Source organism: Emydura macquarii, unplaced genomic scaffold, assembly GCF_026122565.2.
Source record: "Emydura macquarii macquarii isolate MOO-44397 ecotype Brisbane River unplaced genomic scaffold, CSIRO-AGI_Emac_v2 contig_3220, whole genome shotgun sequence".
NCBI classification, from domain to species: domain Eukaryota; kingdom Metazoa; phylum Chordata; order Testudines; family Chelidae; genus Emydura; species Emydura macquarii.
In genome coordinates this window covers 3299846-3313455 of record NW_027133357.1, presented here as the reverse complement: position 1 = coordinate 3313455, position 13610 = coordinate 3299846, and the positions used below count along the sequence as shown (strand labels likewise).

General features: G+C 40.7%; 1 protein-coding gene across 5 annotated transcripts in view; it reads left to right on the top strand.

Moving 5' to 3' along the window:
* The window catches only part of PPP1R12B (protein phosphatase 1 regulatory subunit 12B), a 145353-nt gene that overhangs the window by 96504 nt on the left and 35239 nt on the right, over positions 1-13610 (top strand). Inside the window, exon 1 of one of the 5 annotated variants that reach the window (XM_067531429.1) lies at positions 4996-9798. The exons of the other annotated variants lie outside the window; for them this stretch is intronic. Within the exon in view, the coding sequence (XP_067387530.1) occupies positions 9697-9798 (102 nt within the window). The 5' untranslated portion in view covers positions 4996-9696. Of the gene's footprint in view, positions 1-4995; positions 9799-13610 lie in introns of those variants that run through there. 5 annotated transcript variants of the gene reach the window in all.

Sequence of the window (13610 nt, the reverse complement as noted above, 5' to 3'; positions counted from 1 at the left end):
GGGATGGCTGTGTTATGTTTGTCGTACACTGAGTATCTTGGCGGGGCACTACAGAAATAAATATGTATTGTGCAAATTTTTTTTTAAAACTTCGCTCACCATCTGCACAGATGATCAGTCTCATATGTTTTGTCCAGCCTCATGACCCTCTGTTGCTTTTTCTTAAAACATCGCTGTTTTGGGAAGGAAGTCTGACTTGCTATTTATGGGTCACCATGATACAGCATTTAAATCATCGCATTGGCCTGGATGCTACAGTAAAAATGAAGTGGCAACTGACCAATTCCTGTTTAAGGTGCCAGGCATTTGGGGACATATTGTTTCCGTGAAAAGCTGAGTAATCCAAGCCCACAAATCTGTTCTACGTAAAACAAATGTTATACCTGAGCCTCTTCAGATTGCTCCCTTTAATCATCCAGGTCACTCTGGAAGGGGCAGAATGAAACTATGCTTGGTGAAGGCAAGCAAGCAAGACAAAACCATCTTACATCTGGCTCTGTGTCCAAAGAGAGATTAAACGAGAGAATAATCCCAGTATGCTTTCTGGAGTTCACACTGACCTTGTTATTAGATTGTGGCTATAGATTTCTCTGTCTGGTTGGCTCCAAAGGCTAGACTTGTGCTTCAGCTTCTTGGTTTAGTACTGTACTTTTAGACTTTTGGTCTAGTCTAAACCTACTAGTATGTGGAGGTTGCTTATAAATGTTGCCATTTACTTCTAGCATTGTTGCACAAAAGGTAATGTGCAGAAGAAAGTGAAGTAAGCGTAGGCTGCAATCCATCGGTCTGCACCAAGTGGGCACCCCTGTCCCCACGCAGAATTCCTTCGAAATTGGTGGGCCTCTGCGGTCATGCAAAAGAGTCCCTTTGGACAGAACAGCTTTCCTTAGTGTGTACTGTCCTGCTGGTGATCTGGGAAACCCTTGTCTGTAACACTGACCCTCAGTGCTAAAGGACATAACATAGCTTGAGTTCATTTCAGTGTGCCAGCTTATATACTTGCAGTGCACCCAGAAATAGGTTAGAAACCATAAAGAAGTGGAATTGTGTTGCTTTAGTTATAAATGTTTCCAGTGTCATTAAAAAGGCAATATGGGTGAGGTGATATCTTGTGTCTCTAGTATCCTGGGTCCAACAGAGCTACAATTACACTGCATACTAACAAGGCAGGCTTATTTAAAGTATTTCAGATTCGTTCCATCCTTCATATCTCCCTGGTTATTTCCATACACAAATGAACAGGAAAGGTCATGGATGGCTGGGTTGGGTAGGAGGCGCATGGAATCTGGTGCATCCAGAGATGAACAGAATAAAATTTGTGTCTTAGGCATATTAATAGCCCTCTGAGGCTTTCATATATCTGTTTACATACTAAGCTCTCCTGTTCTGGAAAGTCCCCTTTGGTTTAAAATGGCTGCATTTGCATCTGGTTATTATGTTACTTTGGTCTTGGGTACACTTCCCCAGTATGGCCCTTCAGCAAATTTCTGTAAACTTATGTTCCTCTTTCATTTATTTGATTTGTTACTACTTCGTGCATCTTTGGTATGAGAGCTATCCTGAGGAAGAGGACTAACATTTCCTATAATGTAATCATTGTTGAGCAGCTCTGAGTGGAAAATATTATACACTGAAAAAATGCTGTGTCCGATGGCAGCCACGAGCTTGGAACTTTGAGTCACTTCCATGAGCACTGTGCTGAATGGGAATTGCACATGCACGGTATAAAGCAGCAGTTCGATTTTTGTCAAGTAGCGTTCTCATTTTAAAGTTGCAGCATCACTTTTCTAAGTAAAATGCAGAACTGACTCTGTGGTGTAAATCTGAATGTGGAAAGACATGTTAATAGGTTTTTTTTTTTATTGTCCTTTTTGCTGCCTGTGTGAAATCAGCACTTGATTTCAATTCAGTTCCTAATGGGTCAGTAATCACACAGTTTCAGCTGAGACCCAAGATTCTAACTGGCCTGAAAATCAAACTAACGCTAGAAGTGGACTCTCCTCTCGAGACTTAAGCATAATGGGGATGATGATATGAGGGAGTTCAGCACTGTCACTGCCCGTGTTTCTTAGCTTTATATCCAGAATTTAGAATGGAATTAGAACTGCAGTCTTTAGGACCGTCTATTTTAGGCAAAAAAACAAAACAAACAAAACAAAACCCTTTGTCCAGAAACCTTGAATTTTGCATGTGAAACAAGGGGCTAAGAGGCACTACACAAGTTAGTTTTAGTGCTGATTGAGATATGCCTATTGGTTTAGGGCTTCCAACCTTTGTATGAGCAGAAAACAAGCTATTGCATTTCATCTCAATTGAATGATGGGATTAGTATGTAGGGTGGGGAAACTTATGACTCCAGGTGTCTGTGTGACTGACTGACTGACTTTGGGATGGTGGGAAAAAATGGATCCTTTCCTTCCTAGACTGGAAATCTGTAAGACCTATGATAAAGTCAGCTCATGGGAACACCAGTTGGTACACTGCAGATGAGACAGTCACTTGTACAGTTTGAATTCCATTTATGGGAAACTAATGCAGTGCCGTTACATGTTTACAACAGAGCTTAGTGCCAGCCCTAGAATTTTTTTGTTACAGTCTGCTCAGCCCTCTATTGCCGGACATAACCTTGTTTGGTTCTAAATAAGCCTGCTAAGGCAGTATTTATGTACATCTTACCTTTTAGAGCGTTACATTAAATTTTTCTTTCCCTCTACAGTTAATTTGTCTGAAACAGATTTTAAATGTACATTTTTCCCATATAGTAGAAACAAAAGTAAGTTATTGTTACTACTGTTAAAGAATGAGTAAGCTACCAATCTCAAAACAAGAGGTCACCCACTGAAATAGAGGATTATAATGCAATGCAGGCAGAATTTCTTAAGGATGATGGGAATATGGAATAAACAATAGTGTGTACAAATTAAAGTTTGAATCTTGTACGTAAATCCACCTAAAGGGTCTGAGAATGCTTTTGTGGCTGTTTACCCCCTGTAAAGTATTCCAAACCTATACTCCAGTTACCTGTGTTTTATACTATCTGGGATGCAGTGTCATTGTAACCATCCATCTCTGCTTGTAGAGCAACAGATGTTAATTTCAGAATGGCTAGCTCTTGGCTAACATTAGTAAGACTTATTTGATTAACCACCAGTTATTTGCAGCATTCATCCTCTACAAATATCAGTACCTCTCTCTCTGCATTGGGAAAAAAGCCATGACCTTTTCTCAGTGGAAGTCAATAGTGGGGTTTAGTCAGTATATGCAAGGATTGTCCGTGATTTAGGAATTATTTAATCTGAATTTTTTTTAGGAAACAATATTAAGGTAGTCAGGCAATTTATTAACCTCTGACCACGTTACAGACCTACACACTACCAAAATTACCACCAAGCACTCAATACAAAGTTAGTATACTATCAAATTCAATATTGATCTCAGTTCTCTGGATCTAGTTTTGTATACCAAACAAGTAACACAAGAAACCAATTTAAGCAAATTATATCATAGATCTCTCTCATGACAAGTAGTTCAATTTTTAAATTAAATTTCCATGTATTTTCTATAAAGTTCTTTGATCCAACACAATTACTTTGAACTTTATTTTATAGCTGATAGTAATGGTTTTGTAGCTTGGCCTATAGAAACACAACTGCGAGGGCAGCTTAATTTCATAAGCTTTGGAATTCTTTCCCCAAAACAGTGTCTCGGGAATAAATGAGGCTTTAGAATATTCTTGTGAACCCTGATTTTAATCTCGTGTAAAACTACTTTTGAATATAGATTTCAAAAATTTCCATGAGTCAGAGCAAGATTGAGTGAATAATGTGCATAAGTAAGTGTCAGGCATTTGGTCTGCATTACTGAGTTTCAGAAATGATATAGATGGAATAACTTTTTAATGCAATAAATAGCTACGTTACGTTCCATGGAAGTAATTATTGGGTGCCAGGTTTACTTATCTCTATTGTACAGTCCAACTAGTTGACACTTTTATTGTATTTCTTGAAGTAAAGCAGAACAATCTCAATGGTGGGTCCAAACTAAGTAATGAAGGAGCAGATTCCCTGCCCCCAGGCTCTCCTTTTGCACCATTATCCCTTCTGATCAAACCCCTCATCCTCATATTAAAACAACTTCCTCTCCATTCAGAAGTCTTTCTAGGATGTGAAATGGAAAATGGGGGTTACTAAGCCCACAGGGCTCTTGATGGAACTGACTGAAAAGGCATGTGGCTTGAGAAGCATGCTTAGTTAGATCCAAGGAAGTAAGAGTAAAACTGGCAAGTTAAATATGTTAAGAAAATCAGTCTAAAAGTAAGAATTGGAAATGAGTGATATTACAGAGATCTGAAAATAGCGCACAAAACTGTCTTCAGTGTAGTGACTTGAACTCAGGAGCTTTTTGCTTCATGGGAGTCTTCAAGGGAAATGACCAGAAAATAACCTTGTTAATAAACAATCCGGGGCAGTCCTCCTTATCACATGCAAATCCCTATACATAAAATATTAATGGTAGAAAATCTGGGATTTAGCGGCTTGTGTATTATATACTCTAGTGTGAATGCATCAGGATTTATTGGAACTAAAACAGCTGAAAAAAATTGTCATTGGTTAAACTGTGCCAAAATAAACTGGATGGTGCATATTCAATGATAGTGTGTGTTTCAAGCATCCAGGGGAAGGTGGTAAATTTTTAGTTGCCCGTAGGAACTGAAGGGCAATAGGGATTTCAAAGCAGTGGTTTGGAAGAGATGGGACAAATGCTAAGCCATTGGTCCCTTTCTTTGCACCTTGCCTACTCTTCAGTGTTTCTCTAGTGGACTTCTAATTCTCTTCAAAAAGGACTTTTCCACTTCTTTCTTGGCTGAACAATGTTCACAGGTGTTGTGGAGTTGGATCCTAGATAATCTGTGTGCTGTGAGAACATCGTCTTTACCAACTATTTCCAGTTTCCAGTTCTGCATCCATCTCTGATGAAGACAGTTTGCAGAGTTATTGTTCAGAATGGATTTCTTCCACTGGCTCCATATCCTTTGAAGACTTCCAATTTGCTCAAGGCTTGATGGCCTAGGAAGGATATTTGTCTTAATAAATTATCTACGGTGGAAGTTTTATTGCTAAAAGATTTTAATTTTTCCATCTGTTTGGCTGAGGGCTTTGGCCTAGTCTTCTTTCTGATACACTATGTTGGGTTAGAGTTCATCACCCTTTCCCCATTAATTGTTTGTGTAAGGCTCCTCCTTTAATAGGATCCACACAGTGGTTTGTTGGTATTGTGTTTGTACCCAATTTCACTTTAGCTTCTTGCCTCTCCCTGAAATACCTATATGGGTGAGGGTGCTAACCTGCATTGTGGCAAATGGTATGCTGTCTGAAGAGGCTGGGTGTAATTAAAACTATATTATTTATACTTCAGGGATGATCTGAGTACAGAATCTTTTCTGTTGCTGTACTCAACTGCTGTTGGAAATGTTGCTGTAAAGGTCCTGTACCTGCCTGGACTGTGTCTCAGTGAATGGAGTCTGGCAGTAGGATTGTTCATGCGCATTAACAGAGATGTGTTCTTCCTGAAATGCCTCGTTCTGCAGATCACCATACTTGTAGCTGTGTAAATGTTCCCAGTCGCAGTCAAACCACCATGGAGGACAACACACACAGCTATAGAATACAATGTTTTGCTACTTACACACAGGAGCATTCTCAAGACAAAACCGTTAGGTTCAGGCAGCAATCCCAAACATGAAGCATCGAGCTCCATCAGACCATGGGGAATAGCAGAACCACAAGGGATAGAAGATTCAGTTTGGATAATTACTTTGGGAAAGCTTAAAGGGAAACAGTCTAAAAAGCTGGAAAGAAATTAGGTAGCTGCATGTCTGAATGTGATTTAAATGTTAAAGCAGTCTCTTGGCTCTCTTTACCTCCCCCCCCCCTCACACTTTGCTCTACTTCTGACCGGGTGATGAAAAGTGATTCTCATGCTATCCTTTCTAGCCAGAAATTAGGCATTGTCTAACACTTTGCACTTTTATGCCAGACGAGTATTAGTTTTAATAGGCATATGTAGAGAGCACAGTACTCAGTTTGCTTTGGTTTTAATAATCAAGCTGGGAAGGTCACTGCCAATCATTGCACTTACTTAAACTCTTCCCTGCCCCCTCCACAGGAATATGACCACGAATGGTTATGAATCACTGCATGGTTCCTATGCAGTGTATTAGCATACTGTTGGGAAATGAAGAAACAATAGACCGGAATTCAGAGTTCTTTAACTCCACCTTGGTGACTAACATGGACTTCTTCAGACTTGTTGCTGTTGTGACACCTTCTCGTGGTTGCTACACAAGCTAGGCTAATTTTGAATCATCGTATACTGTTTTGGAGCCTCAGAAACCAAGACTGTGTAAGATAAAAACAGGTGTGCCAGAGTTTTATGAATATCCATGTAGAAAACCAAAATAGCACTATTGCCCATTGTGATATAGCAAAAAGCAGTGTTAGACTCTAGACTGAGGAGGGGGCGTATGATCACATAGTTAAGGCACTGGATTGAGACTTTTGAGATATGTTTTCAGTCCCTGGTTCTGCCACAGATTCCCAATGTGACTGAAGGCAAGTCACTGAATTTCAATGTGCTCTGTTTCTCCTTCTGTAAATTGAGGTCATGCTTCCCTACCTTACAGAAGTATTGTCCGAATACATAAAACCTCTCCAAATCTTTCCCACTAGCTATCACTTTGGTTTGCCTGTAAACAGATAACTGTCCCTTCAACACAATCACCTGCCAAGTAAACTTGGTCACTGCGATGGCTTCATTTATATGGTGGAGAATGAGTCTCTGAAGCACATATTGTCCCCCACACACATTGTACTATAGAAATTATCTTTACCTCCAATATGAAGGCAGTAGATGTGCTGAATGAATGACAAATTTCTATATCTAAGTTCTGTATCATACTCCCTAAGCACTATTCTCCAAATACACATTTCAGTAATATTTGCACTCCACAGACATGCCGTTTGCTAAAAAAGGGAGGGTATTACAGACTAATAGGCAGATATAGAAGTGCTGGAAGAAAAAATGCTTGTTACACTTACTGTGACATGTTCTGCGATAAATTACTCGGAGCTAGGACAGGGTACCCCACAAAATAGGTTAACTGCGGGCACAAAGTCCCCTATCAATAGCTGACTTCAGTAGAGGTCAGTGTAAATAAGCCCGGTGGCATTCTCCATCCATTGGTTGCAATGTGTTGCTCCTTCATTAATGCTGGACAATTGGAACTAGTCCCGTAAACAGATACCTGGTCTAATGTGTTTCCAACAAAGAACACCACTGTAGGGTTAGAAGCTTGGGAGATCACACATTCTCCAAAACACGCTGCTTTGACTGAGATCCTACTTAACACATGAGAACACTTCAATGATGGAAGCATAGAAACGTAGGGCTGGAACAGACCTCGAGAGATCATCTAGTCCAGCCCCCTGTGCTGAGGCAGCATCAAATATACCTAGATAATCCCCGATGGGTGTTTGTCCAACTTATTATTAAAAACCTCCAATGGTGTCGAATCCACAACCTCCCTTGGAAGCCTATTCCAATACTTACTTACTTATTGTAGTTGGAAAGTTTTTCCTAAATCTCCCTTGCTGCAGATTAAGCGGATTGCTTCTTGTCCTATCTTCAGTGGGTGTGGAGAACAATTGATCCATGTTCTCATAACTGCACTTAACATATTTGAACGCTCTTACCAGATCTCCTCCCCCCCCCTCCCCCAGTGTTCTTTTCTCAAGACTAAACACGCCCAGTTTTTATAACCCTTCCTCATCGGTCAGGTTTTCTAAACCTTATAATTTTTGTTGCACTTCTCTGGACATTATCTAATTTATCTACGTCTTTCCTAAAGGGTGGCATCTAGAATTGGACACAGTACTTCAGCTGAAGCCCCTCCAGTACTGAATAATGGGATAATTATCGCCTGTGTCTTACATATGACACTCCTGTTAATACACCCCAGAATATTAGCCTTTTTCATAACTGCATCACACTGACTGATACTCAGTTTGTGAAGTGCTATAACCTCTAGATCCTTTTCCGTAGTACTAGCCTCTGGCCCACTATTCCCCATTTTGTAGTTGTGCATTTGATTGTTCCTTCCTAAGCAAAGCACTTTGCACTTGTGTTTTATTTAATTTCATTTTATTGATCAGTTGTTGCCCAATTCTCCAATTTGTCATGGTCCGTTTGAATTCTAATTCTGTCCTCCAAAGTGCTTGCCATCCCTCCCAGTGCTCTTTGGGCATGCTTCATGTGCAGTAATTCAAATAAATGTACTGGGTATGCTTATTTGATTTGGATTGGAGTGGTATTCATTCTGCCTATAAAGTGCATTTATTCAAATGTGCAAAAATTTTGGTTTTCTTTATTTGCCAGCACTGACAATTCAAAACACAGCCTTCCTGACTGGCCAGTTTGTGCAATAAAGGCTGTATCCAGAACTGACCAGCCAGCTGGCAGTGTGCAGGGGAGGGAGCAGGTGGCATGAGTTTGGAGGTTAAAAAAGATACAGGCAGAGGCACTGGCCAGTTACACACTTTTATTTAAAAAAAAAAAAAAAGAAAAATCCAAAGTGTCAGCTTGAATGGCAGCACATCAGACAGGCTACGATTTGCCTGCTCATAGCTCTGAACAAGCTTTAAAAAAACCCTACTTGTCCTCCAAGTACTGTTGTGCTGTGTGTAAGCACTCTGTCAAATGGTAACCTGAAATGTTTTCTGTTACCATATCTTCCTAAGTAAGCAGCCTTTGCCATAGCCAGCTGCAAAATAGTGGCTTAGAATGTAGACCTTGTGAAGTGTAGTGAATTTGTCTGACCTCCAGCTCTGAGCACACCTCGCCGTGGGAGTTTGCATGTTTTCTTTTTCTTCCTACAAGTGGCAGCCTAGATCCCAAGCTGAAAGTGAATCTTTGCCTTTGGCCTCCCTCCAGCATTCCTTGTTGAACAAGTAAAGATTTGGGATGTCAGAAAACAGCAAGAGGGGAGGGAAGATGTGTGTTTAAAGGCGTCCCTAACTAGGAGGATGGAACAAAACACAACTTCATCTGGACTGCCCCTTTCTGAAACAGTATTCGTTCCTGATTTATACTATTTGGTTTCTCTTAAATCATGCAGCTCAGCTCTGCTGCTACAGCAGAGAGCTATCGGCCGTGCTGTGGAGAGAAATAGGTTTCTTGCAAAAGCTTCCTATTTGGATAAAATTAACTATTCCTCTGGCTTCCCTGTTGTGGGACTGGAAGAGGTGTACCTACTGCAGTTGTTGAGGGTCATCAGAGACATTCTGGCTTTGGATGATACAAAGAAAACATTTTTGTGGACGATTTTAGAGCAGGCCTTGATTCTGAGGGCAGTGCTGCAACACCCTGGACTGTAATGCAGGTATTCGTTAACACTTTCCCTTCAACTTAAACAGGAAGAAGCATTGTGGGAGCAGTGTTTACTATAAAGCTGATCCCTAAAAGTACCACACTTCAAGCAGCAGGCTTTTTAAAATTGCCATAACTGTGTTGATTAAATTAGTCTGATTTTACTTCGGAGAAGGAGCTACCTGGCAGCACGTAGCAGAAGGGAAGGGGAGACTTGGACTTCATTGCTTCTTGCAGAGGTGCTGTTATCCCCCCTCCTGTCCCGGAGGGACCATGTCGTCCTTGTACACCAGGAGTAAGGAGTTCACTCGAAACAGGAAGTCTCAGTCCGACTCTCCCCCGTCGTCTCCTTCCCCGATTGCAAAGACGCTCAGAGTAAGCATCGTTTTCATTACTGTCTTGCATTGTGACCTCAGTGCTGGTTACAGGCAGAGATTCATGATGTCAGTCTGTCTTCTTGCACTGGGAGACCCAAGGATGTGGTTTGCTTCTCTGCACAGGGTGACAGCATGAAATAAACTCAGGAATGTTCCTCTGTACCAAAATGTAAAAAGGTACCCTCCACAGTCCCCATGCTGTAGTTACTTGACTGAATGATTAGAGACTCTTTGTCACTCTATCTCTGTTTTTGCTTTCTATTTCTTCAGTGGGCACAAACCTTATTCTCCCTGATACATTATTGGGCTGAGAGCTTTGCTAGGAGAAAATTTTTGAAATGTGAATGAGGCAAAACCTGAACAACTTGTTTTTTCATGTGCACTTAAATATTACTAATGCACTGAAGTTTGCCATACAGCTGGACTCAGCCTAAGCATCCCGGTGAAGTGGGATTGAGTCTTTTTAAAAACCTTTGAAAATAGCTTCTTGCAAGAGGCTAATAGGTCGAGGACTGTAATTTTGCACTGTCCCATTCCTTCAAATCATTGCATTTGGAGATGATCCATCTGACAGCTTTTAATAATACTTTAAAAGTTTAAAGTAAGGAACTTTTACAACTTCATGGCTAATTGCCTTGGGGTTGTGTGAAAGACACTCTCCAAGGGTCCATAGAGTTAGATAGGCAGCATGTCCTCTGTCTAGAGAGAGTTATGCATGCTGTAGTCAAGCTGAAAAATCTTGGCTAACCATGTGAGGAGGTGAAATGAATCTCCAGGTAGCCTGAAGTGGTCATGGAAAACAAATATGCACTTGTCTCTCACCATTTTAATGACCTAATCGTCATTTTCAGAAAGATGTGAAAGCCTATTTAAACCACTGTCTGTTTATGAAAAAAAGTCATTGACACTATAAAACTTTAGGTGTACGTTCTGCTGCTGCTGTTTGCTCCTGGCTGTTAAGTTTAATCCTGTAGTGCTGGGAGTCCATCTCCACAGCTGGCAATCAGTGCAGACTCCCCAGTTCTATTACTGCATCTGCTGGGAGCTTCTAGATGCTTGTTGCACGAAAGTTAGTTTGGGAGCTCAGGGCGTATCTTCCTCCAAAGCTGTGTGAAACGTAATGGGTCTTTTTTAAATGTTCAATTTCTACAACTGCATCTACTTCTGCACAGTAAATTGATAAATCGGCAAAGATGGGCAACAGTGGTTGGAAAGCCTTTAAATTTTGTTCTAAACCGGAGAATGAAATGAATGTTGAAATACTCCAATTATCCACTTATTAAGGTCAGTGTCCACACTGTTTGTTTCTCAGACCCAAACTGACTCCTCTCCTCCTCCTCCTCCTCCTCAACCACTCATGCGGGTAAGCATGTGACATGCACATCTTACTGTAGCTGTCATTGCTGTGGTCACAGACACTTGCTTTAACTACCTAACATAAGGTGCAGAATAATTAGGAACTCATTGTTTTATCTAGTAACCATGAACAGGAGCACAGCCTCTTGGGTGGCTCCACTGCAGATCACTGAACCTAGTAACAGCTTACAGGTGGCTCAGTCTCTGATCTAGAGTGGCTTGCCCCAGAATAGTGCTTACCTGGGATTGTAACACTAATCATAGGATTTGTAAGAGAAGAGAAATCCTCTTTTAGCATTAGTGAGGCCACTGCTACTGCTAAAGCACAGGGATATTTAACTGTGCAAAGATTCCAGACTGCAAGTATAACACCCTTATTAACTTAGATTTCAGTGTGGGACATTCAGAAGTAACTTTGTATTGTTCCTGTAATGGTTATATTGACAGTTTAATGTCTGAAGAGATTTCAGATGAAGCATAACCGCCCAAAACAAGTTGGGTTTAGCTAACTGACTTGTGCTGTTTTGGTATTTCTTCCAGCACCACCCCCAGACTTTTTAAAAAAAAAAAAATCTTTGAAAATATTAATGCAGCAAGGAGCACTGCATGATCAGTTTGTCTAACCTTAAGGCCTTAATAGCTAACAACATTTGAAAATTCAATTTATCAACACCGTTCATAGTTGGCTTTATGTCCATCTGACTTGTCTGAGGTTCTGTGGTCTCTCCTTTTGTATTATGGTACCTTGTCATCCAAGTTTTCTTTTTACCCTTAATTTGGAAGACCTCTCTCTTAATTACAAAACAGAGAAGTGGGATCACGTCACTTCATCAGAAACTCCTAAAAATAATGAGTGGAACACACTGCAAAACACAGAGCATCACTGCATTTATTGAAAATATTGTAGAGATAATTCAGGATGAATCTCAAGGCTTAGTTCTCAGCTGACTTCATATGTCCGCACACTGTGTTATGGTATGCAAGATCGTTCATCGTTCTAATTCCCTAGGCACATCAGGATCATTTAAGGACAAGTAATCCTGAAATGTTTTGTTTCAAATACTAAGAAGGTTCAGAACAGTATTGGAGTGGGAGTAGCCAAATAAATCCTATCAAGTCACCCAGAGTAACCACAATTAATCTCAATGTCCCAGCTTTCCAAAAGAAAATTAACTAGTTAGTTTTACTTTAATTCAGATTTTGGTAATATAAATTAACATCCAGTTGGCATAACAATCCAAAGCTTCCAATGAAATAACAGTGGGAATCGTGTGGCAGCTTCTTTATGGGGAAACTTTGTACCAGATTCCTCCTTCCCCAGCAGAACCTTCTTCATATAAAGTACTTGCACCATCACTGACAAGAGCTTGTCCTAGGAGAATTCTGGTAGGTTACTTCAGTGCTCAGTAAAGTAACTCCACAGTATCAAGGGGCTAAATACTATGCATGTGAAAAACCTGTGTCGAGCAAGACAGACGAGGCAAGGTGAGGAAGGACTGGAGCATAAAACGTTGGCAATCTAATGTAAAGTCTTTTAGGAGCCCTGTTATGCTATTTGAAGGCCACATGGCCCGCCTCTTTTTATCCTAGTTAGGAATGTCTTCCAGTCCCTGGTATCTGCTTCTCTGTGATTTTTCGGAAATAATTACCAGTTAGCCAAGTCTTTCAATGCCCAGGGATGCATATCCTCCCAAACTGCTGACTTGGGTGTATTCAGCCTTTCAGGTATTTCTTTACCAATTTTTATCAATGCTATTTTGATGTTTAAGGTCCTCATTACTTTCTAATGGTCCAGACATCTTGTTCAAGACTAGCTATGAAAAAGCATATCAGTAGCTCAGTGACTTTAAAGCAATTAGTTATTTTTGTGCCCCTCCTTTTAATAATAGGGTACTTTCCCTGATTAGCCTTAATCTATGCTGTCTTTTTTGCTACATGTTTTCCATGATGTCCTCCATATCATTTGGTTACTTCCCAGATTACCAGTTGCAGTACCTGTTCTTTTTTACTGTCAGAGCTTGAAATAGTCCTCCATTAGGCCAGCAGAATTCTCATCTGCACAGCCTTAATGACGATGTTTCAAGATGCTCCAACTTTATTCCATACTCACTGATTTCAATGTTTCTCTCATTTGAACTTCTGAAGCACTATGTGCATGCAAAGTATTATCATGGTAACAAGTGTGCTAGTGGCTTGGTTAGGATCACAGTCTCCAGCATGAGTGGGCCATGTGCTTGATCTCTGACTCAATACAGTGGCATCTGGTTGGGGGAGAGGGCAAAAGCTCTCAGCTTGCTCCCACATGTCTCTAGAATTCTCTCAGTTCAGACCTGCAGGGCTCCTGAGCAGAGGCTTCCAGGTGTACTGAAGTGCACCAAGCTACATGATGGCTTAGTGATGTGACCAAGTGCTTCTAGAATCTAACCCAGGTCTTAAAAGGAGAAAGGCTAGTGC